At 38.8% G+C, this 22,105-nt stretch overlaps 1 protein-coding gene across 1 annotated transcript in view; it reads right to left on the minus strand.

The window, feature by feature from the left end:
- NME7 (NME/NM23 family member 7) overlaps positions 1-16,592 on the minus strand; it is a 133,927-nt gene extending 117,335 nt beyond the window's left edge. Inside the window, exons 1-7 of the mRNA XM_044674875.1 lie at positions 16,278-16,592; positions 15,190-15,297; positions 13,856-14,022; positions 7,927-8,037; positions 5,575-5,625; positions 3,317-3,524; positions 671-776 (exon numbers count right to left, since the gene is read on the minus strand). Coding sequence (XP_044530810.1) covers positions 671-776; positions 3,317-3,524; positions 5,575-5,625; positions 7,927-8,037; positions 13,856-14,022; positions 15,190-15,297; positions 16,278-16,592 — 1,066 coding nt within the window. The remainder of the gene's footprint in view (positions 1-670; positions 777-3,316; positions 3,525-5,574; positions 5,626-7,926; positions 8,038-13,855; positions 14,023-15,189; positions 15,298-16,277) is intronic.
- Between the last annotated feature and the right edge of the window lie 5,513 nt (positions 16,593-22,105).

Raw genomic sequence — 22,105 nt, forward strand, 5'->3', positions numbered from 1 at the left:
TAAGACTAATATTAAAAAACAAATAGTTTTGTCCTGTCAGCAAGGATAATAGTAGACAGTATTCAAAATAACCATTTTTCCCCTTAGAGTATTAGTCTGCTCTGTGCTCTAGTTGGAGGGGGGATTCTTCTGAAGATTCTTCTCCAAAGCTATTTGTTTCCTCAAGGACAATCCTAGGAAGTCCTCCACTTCCTTTGAGTCTCTGAATAAACTTTATCTGATTTGATTTCAAATTGTTTTCTCAGGATAAGTGTTCTTACTCTGATATTTTTAACACACTCAAGTTTAGAAATCAAACTGACAATATTTTTTCAAAAGCTAACAAGAAAAATTTCCTTCAGAACAAAAATGTATTCACTTTATATCATTTATAGCCATTGAGGAACTTAACAGGAGCGATGACAAGAGGGAAGAATAACAACCTATTAAACACATCACAGATTGATTTTTCTACTCTCTGCTTTTATCACCTACATTTCTTTATGAGTATAAGTATAAGGAAAAGTACTAGTCACATAAAGTGCTTTTAGCATATGAAAGAAAAAATCATTTCAAAAGTAAAATTTTCTCATATATTAAATTATTTCTATTCAGAGAACAAATAAAAACTTAGCAAACCAATATGCCTCCAACAATGAAATTATATCAGGCAATTCAACACAGCACTTACCTTCATTAATAGCATGAGGTTTAATAACACAGCAAGTACAGTTAGTAAATTTTGCAGTACCCGCTGGCCCACCATTTCCACTGGAGGGAAAGAACAATTCCAATTCCTAAAAACAAAAATAAGACTCCTGGTCTCACAGGTGCTCTGCAAACTCCAATATACAAAATACTCTTGTAATATAAAAATGAATTTGTTCATTTTAAAATATTCTATTTGCTTCAAGGATTTTAGTAAATAAGCAATGATGCTAATTTCAAGTAATACATGTAATAGCCTATAAACTAACTTCAATTAATTAGCAAGAATATGAATTAACCTGGCATCTGAATAAAATGGGACTTGGGGGTAACAAATCTTATCTAATCTGTTTTATAAATAATATGTTTAAGGAACTGCAGCAGGTCATCATAAGTGGAGACCTGGCCTGGGGGGAACATCAATGCCAAGGATTCAAGTACTGCCTCTTGAGGTACAGAGCCTTGGGGGACAACCTTGTACAAATCGCTTAAGCTCTCAATTCCCAGACAACTGTCTAAGAGTATGAATTGCACAATAGTTGCTTGTTTGCAATGGTAATATGAGTCTCTTCACTGAGGAAGTCCCAAAACTGAAGAAAAAAATGCATTTTAGAAAAATGACTCCTAGCCTTCTTGGAGAATATGTATGTGAAGGGAGGAATTTCTATGTGATTATCAACAGAATCCATTAAAAAGAAACTCAAAAGGGCAGCTAGGTGGCATGGTGGATAGAGTACCAGGCATGGAGTCAAGAGGATCTGGGTTCAAAACTGACCTCGGATACTTCTTGTGTATTTTTTCCATTTGCCTAGCCCTTGCCTTTCTGTCTTAGAATTGTTACTAAGGCAGAAACTAAGGGGTTTGTTTGTTTTGTTTTGTTTTTTATTAAAGCAAATCTGGGCATTCAATAGAAGAAAAGTAATTCATCTTCAGAAGTCTTTTTTCACAGCAGTTACTTGTTTTTAATTTTTCAACTGGAGGATAGAGGACTGACTAAATTAAAGTTTTGCAGTCCAGTATAGATATTTTAACTACATTATTAGTTCTTTTGCCAGACATCAAATAGAACATGTCATAATCTTAATTGTCTACTAAAAAGGCTCAAATAACCGAATGACCATGCCAAGCTCAAATTCTGGGGTCAGCTGGAAGCAGTTCTACTCACTAACACAGTAAAGTAAAAAGCTGATCCACTTTCAAGAATAATTTACTTTTAAGAAAACACAAAACAGAAAAAGCAAATATTCATTAATATTAAGCATGCTGGTATCAATTTTATTAAAACAACAATTCCTTAAGACTGCAATGAAATGAGAATATCACAATCACAAATGTAAAATTATTGAATATTATTCCCTATTATTCCTGTGCATGGAGGTAAGGAATATTAGGTATCACTTTTTCTCATTACAAATAACAAAGATTTTTCCTTTTATATCATTTGAAAAGACAAGAGAGTGGGGCATATCAAGGTACCATGGGAAGAATGCTAGATTTAAAGTCAGAGAACCCATATTCAAACCAAAAAACCATTTACTATTTAAATGTTTAAATAGTAAACAGGTTACTTCGACAGGTTATTTAATCCTTGTAGGCCTCGGTTTTCTCATCTAGATGGATGGGCAAGTTGTTTCCCATCTCTCTCCCACCCCTATCCACCCTCAGGTAAGCTGAAATTACAGCAAGTACAATTAAGAAAAAAAGAAAACAAGCTATAAAATGAAATGTAAAGAAGAGTTTTCACTCTGTCACCCCTTTAAAAGGTGTGAAGTTTCCCACAATGTAATTGGCAGAGCCAGCTACTGACTGACCAAGGACAGGTATAACTGCTGTATCATTTCAGAGAGGATAAAGAGCATATTCTTCCTTTTGATAGAGAATTTGGCAGAGGTAGCTCTGAGGAGTGTGGTCCCTGACTCTAGACAATATAGTCAGCTACAGATTCAAGGAAAAATTAGCCCTGGAAGATAAGAATTGAGTTAGGGAAAGAAAGGTCAACAAGGCCTCATAATGCTCAAGGCATGAGTTACTTTGACCACCAGGCACATCCTACAAACTGATGAAATCATGGGTCTGGAACACACACACAAAAACACTCCCAAAGGCAGATATTAAAACATCCTCTAAGTTTCTGGAAACAAAATAGATTTAAATATAAATTAGGATTTACTGATACTGAATGAGCTCACTAGCCCATATGCAAATTCTTCTTCCAAGGACAAGAAAGTACTTGTGATTATTGTCTTTTGTATCAATAACCACTTTCTGATATTTCACTTCTTGTGATTTGGCCAAATCCTCTTCACAAACTCCAGGAAACTCACTTCCAGCTAAGCCATAGTCAAAATGAAGCTCTATGACAACAATGAAAAATTTTTCAGGAGAAAAAACTAGTACTGAACTTCCTCTATATTGCTGAATTGAAATATTAATAGAGAACCAATGGGCAAAATTCTATAATTTCTCTAAATGTGCCAATATTTTAAGAAACAGACTTTCTTACCTGTAAACTTTTTTACAAGCATGCTTGTTAGACGTTTTAAAAATAAAAAGCTTTTTTTAACAATGCATAAGCAACCTAATAAAAAGCATAGCTGTGTAAAAAAGATATATTTTTAAATATCCTTACCTTGGCAGCAGTTGCAAAACAATCAGGACCATGAACTGTATTTCTTAACAAATCTGTTCCATATTTTGCTCTAATGGTTCCAGGAGAATCTGTTCGAGCCATACTAGGGTTTGCAGGTCCTATTAATTTCTTCCATTCACTGATAGCTTCATCCCCTAAAATCTCCATGGCAATAACAGGACTAACTGTAATAAACTGGATAAGGTCACTGCAAAACAGATGTTTATTTTAGGAAATATATGTTAACCAATGTATGATTCTTAGCATGGAGAATCTATTAGATTATAGGTATACTGCAAAATAAATTATCTAAAAAAAGTTACCGACTGATTTCACCATGGACTTGGTGGCATTTTATAATACCGCAGTTGTGGGAGAGCCTAGCTCGCCACATATCATTGAGAGTCAGATCACTTATATGGTCAAAGTAAAACCACTATATAATAATACAACTGTGTAGGAAGTCATCATGGGACATTTTTCTTGCTGTAAAAAGCAATCAATTGATTTAGCTTTGATGACTCTATTCTGCTAAAATACTAATCAATTCACTTCAACCAATATCTGTTTGTTTTTTAAACTACTATACATAAGGAACTATGATCGTATTAGAAACATAAAGATGACCCAGTCTCTGCTCTCAGGGAGATTAGAAAATAATGAGAAGTATGCCACGAAGGCAAACAAATGTATACACACACTATGAGGCTGAGTCCATCAACTACTACTTAGCACTATGAGGGTGGCCTGACCAGAAGCCATGACTCTGGCCATGGGCTGGACCAATCTGTTGGCTGTGGTGCTGACATAATCATCACATACATGCATACATACATGCATACACACACACATCAGGCACACAGGTGCCTGTCTGTAAGAGCATCAGAGGGGCATCACAGATAGCAGGATGTTCTCCGCTTTCCCCAAAATGTTTCCCCAGAGCTTTGGAGCTCTGGGGGCTCCGGCTCAGCGCAGAACGCCCTGCAAAGCTCAGCGCTCCATCCATAGCTCTGGTTTCATGAGGAATCATGTCACATCATGTCATCTCTCCTATTCCTAGCCTATAGTAGCTATAACTAGATAGCCAAATGGATCACTTTTTTTTTTTTTAAAAAGTATCATTACTTTTCATCTCAGAATTGATACTAAGTATTGGTTCCAAGGCAGAAGAATGATAAGGGCTAGGCAACTGGGGGTTAAATAACTTGCCCAGAGTAACACAGCTAGGAAGTATCTAAGGCTACATTTGAACCCAGGACTTCCCAGCTCTAGGGTTGGCTCTCTATGGACCGAGTCATCTAGCTGACCCACCACTGCAGTCTTTTGATCAGGGTAATGATATATCAAGATAGGGACCAGAACTGAACTGTTTTCTTTGGTATTCCAGAAATAAGGAAATCCCTTTTACTAACAAAAGCTGGCATATTCTTTACAATTTATCATCTCAGAGGGCTGCCTAGAGTGCTAAAAGATTAAGCAATTTACCTACAGTCATAAAGCCACAGGCAACATTTGAACTCAGGTCTTCCTGGCTTCCAGGCCAGTTCTATTCACCATGTCAAGCTGTCTTGTCTATCCATAAAATGATAAGATCACAGCAAAATAATCAAAAGATTATTTTGGTAAGTGAATGGAAGATACATTGGAGAAGAGAGACATTCTTCAAAGGAAAGACAGGTTATTAGAATAATCCAAGAAAAAAAGTGATGAGAGCCTGAATTAGGGGCTTCATTCTAGAGGTCTCATTTGATTTACATGTTAAACATGCAGAATCTATAAAGGTAGAAGAAAAACAAAACAAAACTGATGCTATCTCACTAAATAGCTATAAAAATCCTTTAGTAGTATTAGGAGCTCTGCGTAAAAGAGCCAATCCAAAAAAAAAAAAAACAAAGTAGACTAAAACCCAAAGAAAATATACAAAATAAAATTTCACTCTCACATTCTTCTAGAAGCAAGGAATTCTCAACAGATATGAAGATTATACTCTCCAACAAAAAAGCTAATTTTTCTGAATATGGAAAAATCCAAACAATAGATACAAGGTTAATGACTTACATTCCAGGGATTCTTTTTTTCTAACTCAAGGACACAAAAAACAATGTCAGAAAACAGTTTCTTGTTGCTACATCTGTGCTCTCTTCAACTTATTCAAGTGACACAAATGGAGAATAAGCAACATGCAAAAAATTTTAAATAGACAACTCTACAGAAAGGATTCCCTTTCTACAAAGCTGACTATCTATTTTAATACCTACTTATAGCATGGCTTTGATAGATGATCTACATAGAAATCTGTTGCTTCTTTCCTGTAACATAATAAAAAATAATGGTTATATTAAGACAAAGTAGCATTTTACCACTTTTTGATTTTTCATCAATTAAATTTAGACCTTCACTTTGCCCACTCATGTTTATCCAATCTGAAGCTATGTTCCCTTGGAGATTTTTCTCCAAATTCTCTAGGTCACAAATCAAATACAAATCTCTAATACTAGGTCTTACCATTGCCATGGTAAGAGCTATTATAAATAAATTTGGTTATATTTATCTATTTTTAAATTTCCAAACACCTTTAACCTGGGTCCTCCTCTTTAAAGACTCTCATCAAAAAAATCACCAAATAAACAAACATCTCACATTTGTCCACTGGGAATATTTTGTTCTCAAGAGCTCACCAAGACCCCAAACTGGAGATGTGAATTACTTCAGAGGAATGCAAAGTCATTTTCAAGTCAATGCCCAATTTACCAACAGCTGGCCTCTTTGGGAGCTAAAAATTATATTATAGGCACCTGCTTTTGAGGGCTATATCTGTGCGATTCTCTTGTGGAATCCACCTAAAATGTGCTATGTGTCAGACAATGGATTAAGTTCTTGGGATTCAATGGCAAAAATTAAATTGTCCACAGGAGCTCACATTCTATGAGAAAAGACAATCTGTACATAAACAGGCATATAGAAAAGAGGACAACAGATAAATTCAGGTCAAGGGCAGAGGCACAAGCAGCTGAAGGTGATGCTTAAGATGAAATCTGAAAATACAGATTCTATGAGGCAGAGATGAGGCGGGACCCCAACAAGCACAACTGATGGCCTCTACCAGCAGTATCCGGGGGTTTTAGAGAAGGGATGAAAACAACAAATCATCAGGTTTAAAAAGTCAATTGGACAAGTTCAGACGGGGAAGGGTTCCCTAGAAAAGGTCCTGGAAGTGCTGGGGGACAGCTGGGTAAATGGAAAGCTCAATGGACTCAAAAGAGCTCCAAGAAGTCTTGGCTCTGCCACTCCCAAGGGATGGGACTGCAGGCAAGCTTGTTGCCTCCTCTAAATCTTCCTTATCTGCAAAATAAAAATACTCCTTGCTCTATCTCACACAATTGTTATTAAGGAAAGCTGTTTCTTAAACCTCAAAGAAACATATAAATGTGAAATAATATTATTAGCATGACTAACTGTAAGCTCAATGAGTCAATGGTGTGATAGGAATACTTAAAAGCTAATGCAGTCTTAGACCACATTTAAAACAAGGTTAATAGTTGGGAAATAACAACAATAGTTAACATCTATACAGCATTTACTATGTGCTATTCGCTGAACTACATGCTTTACAATTACAATTTCATTTGATCTTCACAACAAGCCTGTGAGGTGGGTGCTATGACGATCCCCATTTTTCAAATTCAAGCAGCATTTAGATGGCTGCCCAGGGTCATAGGTCGAGGAAGTGTCTGAAGCCAAATTGTGGCTCAGCTCTCCCGGCTCCAAGCCCAGTGCTCTATCCGCTGCAGCTGGAGGGCTCAACCCTGTGAAGGCAACCAGGACCCCACGTCACCCAGAGACCAGGGCATCTGAGGACATGATGGATAGAACCGAGAGAGCAAAACCTGAGAGGACCCCAGAACTGTCTGAGCATTTAAAGGGCCATCCTGGGGAACAGGGATTGGACGTAGGAACCCAAACTGAAAAGCAAGGACCTGAGTCAGGAGATCCCAGGAAGCCTGCAGCTCAGGGCAGAAAGACATCAATCCAGGGACAATGATTAAGCACCTACAGTGAGTGGCACCCAGGTGAGACAGCTAGCAAAGGTATCAAGTATAAATAAAGTGTGACTTCTGCCTCGATGAAGCTTCCTGGATAGAAATCTAACCCACACGACAGAACAATTCTGCTCTACTTAAATTCAGTTCATGCAAAAGTTAAGCCATCACCTCATGCTGCCAGGGTGAACCATGAGGACGACCACCTGTTCAACAATCCCCTCTACAAGGCTCCTGAATGGTCAGTCAGCATTCCCTTAAAGACCTCCAATGAAGAAGCCTCTCCCTGGTCCTAAGAAAGGGGAACTCCAATGGGAAGAAAGTTCCTCCTTACATCAGCCCTAAATCTGCCTGCAGCAATTCCCACTACCCATGTGCCCCTCTCTGGCCTCTGCGGCCAAGCCAAGCAAAACAGAAGCAAGACTTCAGGCCTAGAAAATAACCAGTATGTCCCTCTTGTGATTCCTCTTCCATAAACCAAGAAGCCCCAGTTATTGCAACAGGATAGGGTAAGTTTAGTCATTAATTCGTTTTTTAAAAGAAGCCTGAACCTTAAAAATAACAAATTACCTTGACAGCATCATCATTTTAAGTTTACTTATTTGAAATCCAGCCTTATATATTACATCAATAATCTCTCCAACATGAGGTACTGCATCTGGTTTAAGTAATGCCAGGGTTCTGTAACAGAAATGAGGGACAATTCTCATCAAGAAAAGATACCAGTAATAATGAAAATGTACCGGGAATCTTGGCTATAATGTTAGATGATTACAAATTGAACAAAAAAAATTAATTTCACTCTGCAATATTTTTAAAGTATATTTTAAAAAAATATCCACAGGCAAAGTTGCCATTATTTTGCATTCAAATGAAAAGATTCCAGTTAAGGAAATAGTTATATGTTTAAATGAACTAAAGTCAAAACTATAAAACACCAGTCTTTGAAAATTCTCATTATTGCTTAAGATAGGTTGTACATTGGGGACAGCTGGGTAGCTCAGTGGATTGAGAGTCAGGCCTAGAGACAGGAGGTCCTAGGTTCAAATCCGGCCTCAGCCACTTCCCAGCTATGTGACCCTGGGCAAGTCACTTGACCCCCATTGCCCACCCTTACTACTCTTCCACCTTATAAGCCAATACTCAGAAGTTAAGGGTTTAAAAAAAATTAAAAAATAAAAATAAAAAAAAAGATAGGTTGTACATTGTAGAACAGACAGTTTATTAAACTGCATCATGAGTATGACTTGTTTGATTTAGTGGATATGTACCATGTAGTCAATTCAACATAGTTAAGGAAATTTTCATTTTAACTTGGATTGCTAAATGGCTTCATTAACTTTGCATTAACAAATAGAGCTATTTCACAGAGACAAATGAGATTATATCCAACACATCATTTGTAGGCAGAGAGTAACCTATCAATTTTATATCTACTCCATCCTAATTAAAATAAGACACTTTCTCTGAAATCCTAGAGACAAAGAAATAAGAGCTAAAAGCATTTCTAGAATGCAAAAAAATTAAGTTTCTCAAATGATTTGTCCAATAGCATATCTCTAGTTAGAAGAAGAACCCAAACTAGAACTCAGCTGTCCTGATTTTCACTCTAGTGCTCTTTCCATTCCATTATTTAAAAGGGGAAAGAAAATTGGGGAGTGGATCTAACATTATAGAACTTCAAAGCAAAATTGTCTTCTGGAAAAGTTCATGCTACATTTAGGAGGGAGCATCCTTGAAGTCTGTTTTCCCTCTTTTTAAAAAAATGAATTCTTCTTTGAAATCATCTCATTACACTCACTGCATAAGTTTTATTTCCCAGAAACTATATGCTGGTATATAATATGATCATTGACTAAATAGGAAGACAAAAAAGTACAAAATATACTCATTTAAGATTTTCAGTAACATTAAAACATGACATAACACTACAAAGAACATTATCCTTTGAAAATATTTGTCAGAGCAGGATATATGGCCAAAATCAATCTGTCAAGTTTTAGAGCTTATGGAATTTTTTCCTGGTTTTTTTTTTCTTTCCTTCGTTAGTATAAAAAATAAGTTTCTGGGAGCAGGAAAGAGAGAAGAGTAGATGTTTTTAAAAACTATCAATAAAATTTTATTTAAAAAGGAAGGTTGAATATTCATAGAAACTTTTTATAGTAGCAAAGAGTGTGTAATTAACTTCTCCCCCCAGAACTCTCTTTCCCAGCTTCCCACTTTCCTTCCACAATATGTCCTTATGCTTTGCTAATAAAGTTTTTGTGTAGCTCCACCCACTTTCTCTGACCCCAGGAAGGTGGCTGGTGGAGACTGGGTGAGTGCCAGGCAGGAGAATTTTACACATGTGGTCATACTTAAGTTTTGTACTTTGTTCTTTTATTTCTTCTACTTCAAATGATTATTAATAAATCTTATGAAATATAATATTTGGAATTAATAGATATTAATTTAAATTTTACAAGAGCTAGAATTTTTTTGATCCCTACATATTGAAGAATACAAACTGTGATAAATGAATATAATGGATTATTACAATATCTAAATAAACAGCTAATATTAAGAACACAGGAAGGTAAGAAAATGATTATACAAAATGAAACGAGCAGAACCAAGAAAACAATATATGCAATAACTACAGCAATATAAATTAAAGAACAAAAGCTGAAACTGAATCTTGTATAATTCAAATAATCAAGCTTGATGTCAAAGTAGAGAGATGAGAATAAATCTGTTTTTCCTCATTGCAAAGGTGAGGGCCCATAGAAATGAAGGAGTGATATACTGTTGAGGTTGGTGTGTTGGTTAGTTTTGTTCAATTTCTTTCTTTTTTCTTTTATTTCTTTTTTATTATGTCTTAAAGACAGCTCTCTGGAAGAAGGAAGAAAAGTGATATTTTGGAAAGTGAAGTAATATTTTTTAAAAATCTATTAGTCAAAATGTTTAAAAGTTTCTAAGTCAAATAATCTATTCCTTGTATTTTGTATGTTTATTGAGAAAATGCCTCAAATGCTTCTCTATTGTTGAAAATACATTTTTCGTTGATGATTAGGCCCAAGCCCATAGGTCCCTAAGTAAGTTAAGTTTTTAACTTGAGAGCCTTTAATGTTTAGATTATTATTCCTTCCCTCCTATACACATACATATATATAGTAAATTTTTACCTTCTGTTTTTGAATCAATACTAAGTATTGGTTCCAAGGCAGAAGAGCAATAAGGATTAGGGAATAGGAGTTAAGTGACTTGCCTAGCACAGACCTCCCTCTATCCACCTACTCCTCTTCTATATTTCTTATGACTTTAGAATTATCCTAGTTTATTGGTACTCTTCTTCTTTTATATTTAAAAATCATTACCCTTGAAGCTTGCAAAAATTGTGATTGAAATTATAAAATTTCACCATTATACATCTTAAAAGTTTGAGATGGGGTAGGTACGTGTGTGCATGTGTTTTCTGGCAGCAAACTGTGTATTCAGCTAATCAATACTTTTACTTTTGTATTCAAAATCCAGATGCTTTTTAGTATTATTCTCCTACAGCATGGCATTGAAGCATTTTTTTTAATTGACCGTGTTAATCTAAAAAGCCTATCATATTTAAGTTATCTTTGCTCATCCTATCTTCAATATCAGTTGCTTTTCCAATTCAATCCAATAAATATTTAAGCACCTACTATGGACCAGGCACTGTGCTAGTCCCTGCACTTAAGAGGATTACAATCTATTGGGAAGGGGGTTGATAGCCCACAAAAGGAGGCAGAAAAGCAAGGGTTCCTTGTTCAGTGGAGCTGAAACCAGGCAGGTAAAGAAGGGAGTGTTCTGAGCATCCACTTTCTTCCCTCTCTAAAGAAAGGCACTGGGAGGAGGAGTTTAGTCATTTCCCCTCCAGCTTTCCAATCAGAGGGGAGAGGAGGCTGAGGGAGGTAATGTAAGTTAGCAGAATGGTGATGAGATCAGAGGGGAGGAGCTTAACCTGGAAGGAGAATCTTGTTCCATGGATTTGAAACCATGCAAAATAAGAGTCATGTTATTGCTTATAGAGAATCTCTTAAATGCTTTTAAAATTGTTACCTTTTATTTCTCGTCTAGCAATTTTCTTTCCCTTCAGTCACTTTTATGTTCATTAGTTCATTAGTCTCTCTTTGAGAGTTTCTGCTTCTTTGTAGAGATTCTCCATCAAGAATTAAATTTTTACTGGTCAGCTTTCTTTTTAAAATTTTGAATTGAGAACTCTGATTTTTAACTAAAGTTATTCCTTATTTCTTCTATTAAAAGCTTGATGTCATTTTTTAACCATTGTGTTGGGCTACAATCTCCAGGGGGTCTGAAGGATTCTCTTTTTTCATTAGACATTGACAATTTTTGAGTGGGTTGAGAAATTCTAAGAGGAGTCATGAACAGTTCCTGACAAGCTGCAAGGAGATCCTGCTTCAATGGAGCTCCAAAGGGATCTGTGCTTGGCTCTGTGCTTTTTAAAATTTCTGTTAATGACTCAGATAAAGACATAAAAGCTATCTCAATCAAAACTGTCAGTGCCATAAAAGAGGAAAGGGTTGGTAACACACTGGATGGCTAGATCAGGATCTAAGTCTTGATGGCCTAAAACCACTTGTCTAAAAATAAAAAATTTAATGGGGATAAGTGTAAAGTTTTGTGCTTGGATTAAAAAATCAACTGCATAAATAAAAGATGGGAAATTCATGGTTAGATGATGGTTTGACTGAAAAAGGGGCTAATTACCTAGTAAACTACAAACTCAATGAGTCAATAGTGCCATGTGTCATCCAAAAAAGATAATATAATGGGGACTATGTTAAGAGAGGCATAGCTCCCAAAAATGAGATCACATCTGATGTACCTTGTTTAAGAATATAGGCACCAGAGTTTAGGAAGGGCACTGATTAGATACTCCAGAAAAGAGTTGCCAAAACAGTGAAAGGTCTCATCCATGCCACATGAGAGAGAACTAGAGATATTTGGCCTGGAGAAGAGAAGACAACCATCTGCAAACAGCTATTTTCAAATATAGGAAGGCCCATTGTATGCAAAGCTGTGAAGAGGAAAATTTCCTGATAACTAGATGTCTTCACACAAAGGCTCTAGGACCTCTATCAATTATGCTATAGTAGGAATTCCTTTTTTGGCTAAGGGTTGACTAGTTAAGTGCTAAAATTCTTTAAACCTTGGCATACTATGATATTTATATCTATCAAAAACCCTTGGAACCTCCTTTCCCAGCCATCCCTGGCAATAGGCAGTCAAACTTCCCTATTATTTCTATGGCTAATCTTCAAATATAGCTCTAATACAATTATTAAAAATGAAGGGGGGGGCAGCTGGGTAGCTCAGTGGATTGAGAGCCAGGCCTAGAGACAGGAGGTCCTAGGTTCAAATCTGGCCTCAGACACTTCCCAGCTGTGTGACCCTGGGCAAGTCACTTGACCCCCATTGCCTACCCTTACCACTCTTCTGCCTTGGAGCCAATACACAGTATTGACTCCAAGACGGAAGGTAAGGGTTTAAAAAAAAAATGAAGGAAAAGACAAAATTTACTGTGAAGAGCACTGATGGAGAAGAGTTTATGATAAAGAAGATGTATTGAAACATCTTTGCAATTATTCTACAATCACAGCAGAATGACTGTGTAACACAGAACAGGGAAAGATATCTGCCACCTTGGGAAATCTTTCTCCAAAAATTCAGGTACCTGTATTTTTATTGATAATCACAGTTTTCAACTTCTTTACACTGTTATCTTTTTTAATGTCTAAAATTAGTTGTTTCTAACAGTTAAAAACATTTATTAAATAAATACAAAGTATATAGAATTAGGATAGAAACAGAGGTTAATCAAGACAAATGGTTCATTGATGTCATCAATTCCAAGGTTATTATGTTGAGGCTGTGGGGAGCTAGCACAAGGAAGAGGATGGAGTTGAGAATTTGGAAAAACTTGAAAATTATTCTTTTGTACAAACATCAAAACAGTGGCATCCTCTAAATAATCAGCGAAGACCATTAAAACTTGCAGGGTTCTGAAGAGGAAATACCCTAAATCTGTCCTATTTTTTTCTTTATGGGACATGATAATAGAATACAAGAACTTAATGTCCAAGCATTCACTAAGCTTGGCTGCAGTCAGGAGGGTTATGGTGACTTCAAATAACAGAGTCACCTCATCACTCTGACTTGGTATCCTCATCTGAAAAATGAGATGGTTTTAGTTGTCTCTAATATAGGTACCTTTTTGGCTCTAAATAGTAAATTCCTATAAGATTGTTCCTTTTTCCCTTTAAAAAAAAAAAAGGCATTGCCTAAAATCACTTTCTTAACCTGACTGAAAAGGCACAATCACAGAATCTGCTTTGTGAACTTTTGAAAAAGTATTAATCAACACAACTCAGAAACACCAAGTGGAACCAGGAGAAATTAGAAGTTAATTACCAAGTTCTTAAGAAGCTTTTAAGAATTACAAAGAAACATGTAGTTATTTTCTTACTTTTCTTTCCTATTGCACAACTGGCGGGCTGTAAATTGATCTCCATAGTCAATCAGATGCAGCTGTCGGGAAAAGATAGTCACTTTGTTGCCAATAAATAAATCCTGGAGATGTACATTCTCATACTGAGTTCGTTTCAGAAAGACCCGGTGATTCTTTACATCATGCTATCATGAAAAAAAATATATATATTTAGTTAATTAGGAAATAGTAAATGCCAGATAACTGAAGGCCAATTAATCTCGTTTTCTCCAAGAAAGGCTTTCTATCTTTGTTGATATTAGAAAATCCAGTTAAAACATGACATTTCTCCCTTCTCAAACTCCATGTCTTGGCTTAGTATTCTATTCAATTTGCATGGAAATTTTCAACATTAGTGAAACATTTCTTCTAGAAAATAATTATTTCTGCTTAATGCAACCTTTTAATCATAGCAACTGTTTTCTAATAAAACAAAACAAAGCTTTTTTAGAATTTAGTATAGGTAGGTACACACACACCCCTTAAATCATTAACTAGTTCTTTGAAAACAGGACTTTAAGTGAAAAAAATAAAAAAAATCCCAGAAGGCAATTGGTTCCCTTACAGCAGGGGTCCACAACCTTTTTGGCCATGAGAGCCATAAACGCCACATTTTTTAAAATGTAATTTCGTGAGAGCCGTACAGTGCTCACAGTGCACTCCTGTAACAGCGCCTGAAAAAAAAAAATGGACTTTATGGCTCCTGCAGAAAGAGCCATATCTGGCCCTCAAAAGAGCCAGATATGGCTCCAGAGCCAAAGGTTGCCCACCCCTGCCTTGGAGCAATGTTATCCATGGAGAATGGGCCAGAGGAAAAGGCAAGATCTTGATAGGTAAGAATTCTTATATGTTGGTGATGTTAAAAGGATTTGGTTAGAAGCTGCCAAGTCGCTGGAAGTCAGGTAGAACTGAGTTCAAATCCCACCTCAAGCAGGTAGTAGCTGTGGAAGCAGGAGCCAGTCATGGCTTCTTGCTTTTCCCTTTCCTTTCCGTCCCCAGGTTTTAGCACAGTGACTGACTCAGAGGAGGAGCTCCCTAAAGGACTCGACCAAGGTCATCCTCCTTGGCCTCACCTGTCCATAGCCGGCCCGCCCGGATGTTGTGGCGGGTCACTGTGCTCTTCGAAAGGTCAGCTTTTAAAGGGCGGAGGGGCTGTGGGAGGGGCCGAGCTGACCCGTATTAAACTGGCCTCCTTGTAAAACTAAGAGTTTTGGATGGGTAGTTTTCATTTCCTAGAAAGCTGGAGCCTAGACTACGGGACAGATCCGGAGAGGATCTAGTCTGCCTTATAAACACGGAAAAGGGCCATTTACCATTTCAACAGAGCCATCCGAGGGGTAATACAACAGGTCATACCGCCGCAGAAGGGAAGCGCTCGGGTCATACCATTCTGCCAGAAAAACGTAGCGTTCGTCGTGATTCTGAAAAAGAAAAATGGAAGCAGCTTTGGCCACCTTCAGAGGCACCCACGGAAGGGAAGGCGTTTTCAAACACGCCTCCTCTCAGGGCCCCGAGGCTGCAAGGGGATCTGGCCCTTCTGTGGGGGTCTGGATGAAGCCCAAATCGCTGAGCCTTCCTGCCCTGACTAGAGAGAGATCTGACTGACCAGATCATTAGGTTCAACCAAAGGAGGGGCCGCCTCAGGCGCTGCCCTCTCCCTTGGACTTGGCCTGCCCTGGTGGGAGCCAACTTCCTATTCCTGCTCCGTTTCCGGGAGTCTGCAGGGCGCTGTTGGGAGGAGAGAATCCCCCCACGTGACCCCCTTGTCACTTCTCACCCTCCTTCTTGATGGGGTGTTTTCTGGGGTCTGACAGAATCAGCCTAATTCTGCCCAGCCTCAAATATCAGAGGAGGCTTGGAATCCCCCCAGCAAGTCTTCCTTTTTCAATGGAATTCAGATACATAAAGCTCGATTACCTAAAATTCGGAATATTGGGATTCATTTCACATTACAAGGACACAGACATGATTAGATAATCATTTCACTTTGTTTTAAACCCTTTCCTTCTGTCTTCGAATCAATACTGTGCATGGGTGCCAAGGCAGAAAAGCAGCAGGGTCTAGGCCATGGGGGGATGGGGAAGCGGGGGAGAGGAGTAACTGGCCCAGGGTCACACGGCTGGGCAGTGTCTGAGGCCAGAAGGGACCCCAGCATCTCCTGACCTGTGCTCTATCCACAGGACTAGCTAGCTTTTTCACATTTCACATGCTTTAAAGACTTTTTATAGTAACAAGAAGACCCTGAATTGGCAGCCCACCTTTCTTGGGGTCTCATCTTGTCCAAAATGACCCAAACAGCAAAATGAGTCTTCTCGCCGATAAAACAGGGACCAGAATAGGGCCCCCTCTAGGGTGGTTATGCGGAGCCAATGAACTGAGCACAGTACCTGGAGGACAGGGCCTGCTCCATCCATGTTCCTTCAGGACGGGAGGTGGCCACTGGAGGAGAAGCTGGACCCATGGCGGCTGCAAGGCTTTCTGAGGCTCCTCCTAAACCTCTGAGGCAGCACAGGCCAGACCCCAGCTGGGGCAGAGGCAACAAAGGGCCCCAGGCCGACACATGAAAGCTGCCTCCGCATGCTCTGAGTGCCAGTTCTGGGCCTCCCCGAGTCACGCACGTGCAAAAGAAGTCTGGCCCAGACCACCTCGGGTTCTCCTCGGGGATCCCGCAGTCAGGAGATCTGGTCTTTGTACTTTGGCAGAGGGCAGCCGACATTTGGGCTGTCCCTCATTCTGTATATTTTTGTCGCAGTGCACCATGCACAGCGCAGTGTGGTTCCCCCCCATTTCCCAGCCCTTAGTAACGGGCCTGGCACAAAGTAAGGATTTAAAACTACCCACTGCATTGGACTGACCGACGGGCCCGCAATTCTAATGGTCAGAATTTGGATTTACAAGCCGAAGCCGCATTACGTTTGTTAAACAATAAAACAGTTTCTTAATTTGGAACTAAAAAATAAATTGAATTTCTAAAATGAAAATTAATAGGACACTAGCTGCGCTGTCACTTTCCTTCAGGACAGTGCCTCGCTCTCATGTTTCAACATGAATTCTAGCTGTGTGCCCGTGGAGGAGACAATGGAGGAGACAATGGCGGAGCCGGGAGCCACCGCAGGCAGTCCGGACCAGACCCTTCCGGCTGTGTGGCCTTGGGCTAGTCACTGGCTCTCTCTCTCCTCTGGAGTTTCTACCATGGAGATACTAGTAGCGCCTCTGTCCCAGACTCTTGTGAGGACATTAAAGCGCTGTGCAAGCCTTAAAGAGCCATCTACACGGCCGTCTTCCAGCACTGAAGAAGTTCCCCGGTGGCGCGGGCAGTCCCACAGTGAGTCCACGGAGAAATCTAAACGATGAGCCGTTTGCAGGCCCCGTGGGTGACCCGGAAATGGCAAGAACACACCAGGATACTCCCTCCCCTCCCCCTCCCCCTCCCCCCAGCCGCCCAGGATGCTGCATGGGTTTCCTCCTGCGAGCTTGGGTAGGAGTCCAACCCGGCTGACTGTGGCGGATGGGTTGCCATGTGCGCTGCTGAAGGGAATGCTCCCCTCTGGGAGATCGCGGCGGAATGGCAGTCCCGGAAGTGCTGCTTCCCCAAGAGAACCAGCGCTAGGCCCCAATGGTATAAAAATTAAAGAGCTCCGGGAGGCTCCTCGTATGGGACAAGAGACAGAAGGAGGAGCTCAGCCGCTCTCTGGGAGCTTTCACAGCCGCAGAAGACCTGTCAGAGGAGTCCCACTTGGCCCGTCTAAGAGCTGCAGACCAGAGGGTTCGCCTTCAGCTCCAGGCTGCAGATCGGGGAATCCTACACCAAACGTGCGGCCGTCCTCGGAGCTAGGGGAGAAGGCAGCAAAGCATCCCGAAGAGTCTCGGGGGGAGCAGCACACCTGCTCAAAAATGATTCTCACCATGCTTGGCGGTGTTTCCGCCTCCCACTTCATTTCCAAGAGTATCCCGTATTCTTCTGGTGACTTTCAAAGCATCCCTATGAATCCCTTATTTTACTGTTTTAGTTTCCTCCTCTTCTTCCTTTCTCTACCCCACACACAATCTAAAAAGATAATTTGCTCTTGATTAGGATTTGTAGTTTAACTCATTAATGATGGCTTCTGTTACTTTTTTAAAATATCAAGTCAAGATCAAAAAAGTCTATTTACATGGCCTTGGACACTAGCTGTGTGACCCTGGGTGAGTCACTTAACTCTGTTTGCCTCAGTTTTCTCACTGGTAAAATAAGCTGGAAAGGAAATGGCAAACCATTCCAGGGTCTTTGACAAGAAAACCCCAAATGGGGGCATAAAGAGCTGGAAACAACTGAAAAAATGACTAAACAACCAACTATAGTATACTTGCCTACCTCTGATTTTCCTTTAATGCATTTAATAATAGCCAAATTGTTCTTGGAACTTTTTTGATAAGCTCTAATTAACTCTCAGGATTTTCTTTTTCATGAGTTGATGCATATGTTCCTGAGCAGTCCAGCATCTCCCAGATGCCCACACTGGTCCTATTAGGAATTAGGAAAGATCTCCCACAGGAGATAACCACTGAGCAATTTTCTAAAGGGAACTTGAAATTCTTCAACATGAGTATAAATGAATGCATGTATTTACATGTATACGTGTGCACACATTTGTAGTTATGTATATAAATTTGTATATATATTCATATAAAAATTTGTAAGTATAATTTGTGTGTAAAATCACTCATAATATACATATATACATTTGTGTATATACATATATACATCCACGTATACCTAGATTTATGCATTTTAAACCTTATATGTGTATGTTACATGTTTTGTTTGTATAACATAAATGTATCATATATGCATGTGCATATGTGTTGCTTACATGTGCGTATATACACATGTGTAAGTATACACATACATTCTTATATATGTATATTCTAAACGGAAGGAGGAAGAAGTCTATTCCAGACCTGAAGAACTTCACACACAAAGGCACCAAGAGACAACAGAATATTTAATTCTTGTCTTTGTGCCTATAGAATCATGTTCAAAATCAGTTTATAAAAGTTCATTTGAAAAGTTTTTATTATCTTATTTTATATAGCCTTTATTATCTTATTCTCACCAAGAAACACCTGCTAAGCACCTATTATGTGCTAGGCCTAAAAAAGAAGGATGTATTTGCCAAGCATCAAATCCAGTAGAATTATACAATGGAACCACCAAGACCTTTAAAAGAAGCATCAGGGTAAGAAACAGTTTCTGCCAGCAAAGCCAAATGCTATATAGTCTTAAAAATACCTCAAAAGCCACAAAGGTGAGATGAGTGATCTTCATTAAACGCAAAAAGAACTTCTCCACAAAGAGTCCATTTTAAAGGAAAGTAAGCAGATCCCTGGCAAACAGGATCAATTTGGCTTCAGCCTAGAAGGTGAGTCATAGGTGTAATCCTCAGTAGAGGGTGTGCCACATTTTCATTTTCTTTAGGGCAGTTTTGAAACATAAAAGAGAGACAGGCAAAGAAAAAAGGACTCTAGGAGAAGAAAGATTCAGGCATTGAGGTTTGGATATCCGGACAGATGCTGCAGGAAGCTAGTTTGGCCATACTGGCATATCTGGGAATCAAGACTCATTCTGACATGACTAGAAGCTCTATGAAAATATCTGCAGGGGGTTTTAAACACAAATTCTGCAAAGTTTAGAAGCTTTTATATGTGTCAGCTGCTCTGTAGGCCCTTCAATCAGAGCAAATGTAGCCTGGGGAGAAATTTGTTTTGGAAGGACTCAAAGTAAAATTACTTCACTTATCATAGAGTTGGAATTTGTTTTGTTTTGTTCCATTTTGTTGTTTAAAAGGATTCCTTCCTTCTTGGAATCAGTACTATATATTGGTACTAAGGAAGAAGCTTGGTAAAGGCTAGGCAATGGGGGTCAAGTGACTTGCCCAGGGTCACACAGCTAGGAAGAGTCTGAGGTCAGATTTTAAACAGGACCTCCCGTCTCTAGGCCTGGCTCTCAATCCACTGAGCCACCCAGCTGCCCCCAGAGATGGAATTTCTTGATCAATATAATACAATCTCTTCATTTTACATAGGAAAAAACTAAGAAAAGAAGTGACCTCACCTGAGTCACGCAGCTACTTACTGGCAAGGCCAAGTTTGCTGCTTCCTAATCCAGTCATCTTTCCATTATATCATTCTCACTGTCTCCCAATTTAAGTAGTGACTCATAAGTGTAATTCGTAAAGTGTGATTAAACCAATCATGTCTAGAAATTTTAAACCTTTATATCTTGATTCACTTATTTCCATTTAACATTAAGTAATGAGTAAACAAAAACTCACATTAACATAGAGTGTTGGAGCATTTTTGCTACAAGTAGGAGTATTCCCATTTTATAGAGGAAGTGCTGAGTCAATATTCATATAGATTTTTTAGAGTTAGTCTTCAATCTTACCTGCCTGATGATAACCAAAGACTATCACAGACAGAGGTTCACTCTCTCTCCCTCCCTCTCCTTTCCCCCCTCCCTACCCTCCCTTCTCTTCTCTCTTCTCTCTTCTCTCTTCTCTCTTCTCTCTTCTCTCTTCTCTCTTCTCTCCTCTCTCNATTTAAGTAGTGACTCATAAGTGTAATTCGTAAAGTGTGATTAAACCAATCATGTCTAGAAATTTTAAACCTTTATATCTTGATTCACTTATTTCCATTTAACATTAAGTAATGAGTAAACAAAAACTCACATTAACATAGAGTGTTGGAGCATTTTTGCTACAAGTAGGAGTATTCCCATTTTATAGAGGAAGTGCTGAGTCAATATTCATATAGATTTTTTAGAGTTAGTCTTCAATCTTACCTGCCTGATGATAACCAAAGACTATCACAGACAGAGGTTCACTCTCTCTCCCTCCCTCTCCTTTCCCCCCTCCCTACCCTCCCTTCTCTTCTCTCTTCTCTCTTCTCTCTTCTCTCTTCTCTCTTCTCTCCTCTTCTCTCTCTCTCTCTCTCTCTCTCTCTCTCTCTCTCTCTCTCTCTCTCTCTCTCTCTGTCTCCCCATTCCTCCCATCTCCCCCGCCCCCAAGAACCAGAATTGCAGAGAAGAAAGTCTCAATAGGAAATAACCACCTTCTACATAGGAGATCTGCCTTAATCATTTTCAGTGATAAATTCTTGTCACGGGGGCTTACAGAGCAGATGTGAGAATGAAATCTGCACTTTAAACTTATTTCATCAAGTAGTTACTCTCATCTTGCAATGAAGAATTTTTACAAACTATTTTAAGGATTTCAGACAACAGTTCTCTAGCTGGCCGCAAACTTAACCATGAATTTGCTTCATCTTATAAACGAAGTCTGTTTAAAAATAAGTCCCCTTAAAATACAACATAATAATTGTTCCATCTAGTCAGACAACCTAAACAATAAGTCACTTCTCAACAGTGTAAATTAGACATATTTTAATAATATGCATGTGTTTTTAACTTGAAAAGGATACAGATTACATGGATTTTTCATTTATTTTGAAAATCTTTTCACTACCCTCTTCAAAAATTTAATGGACAGGGGGCAGTTGGGTGGCTCAGTGGATTGAGAGTCAGGCCTAGAGACGGGAGGTCTTAGGTTCAAATCCAGCCTCAGACACTTCCCAGCTGTGTGACCCTGGGCAAGTCACTTGACCTCCATTGCCCACCCTTACCACTCTTCCACCTAGGAGCCAATACACAGAAGTTAAGGGTTTAAAAAAAAAATTAGAAAAAAAAAATTTAATGGACAGGAGGTAGCTAAGATAGTAGGTTGAGAGCCAGACCCAGAGATGGGAAGTACTGGGTTCAAATCTGATCTCAGACATTTCCTAGCTGTGTGACCCTGGGCAAGTCACTTAACCTTCCTCCATTGCCTAACTCTTCTGTCTTGGAAACAATACACAGTACTGATTCTAAGATGAAAGAGAAGGTAAGAAGTTAATGGACACCAATCATAGTCTAGGGAAATTAATATGATATTATTCTGTTTAATATGGAGTTGAAATGTCATGACTAAATTAGTTTAAGTGTGATACTTAAACTACAAGAAAATCTTTAGAGGTGAAATATTGAACATGACATAAAATTTTTTTAATAATTCATGTTGAAAGCTGTGCAATCAACTCAAAATAATTTAAATGTTTTCCAAAGTTGTACACAAATGTTAAATATGATATTTTAATCAATGAACCTATATCTAGACTACTCCCTATCCAAAATCACTGTTCCCATCTCTGTTT

The sequence above is a fragment of the Gracilinanus agilis genome, chromosome 4 (genome assembly GCF_016433145.1).
Source record: "Gracilinanus agilis isolate LMUSP501 chromosome 4, AgileGrace, whole genome shotgun sequence".
Classification (NCBI taxonomy): domain Eukaryota; kingdom Metazoa; phylum Chordata; class Mammalia; order Didelphimorphia; family Didelphidae; genus Gracilinanus; species Gracilinanus agilis.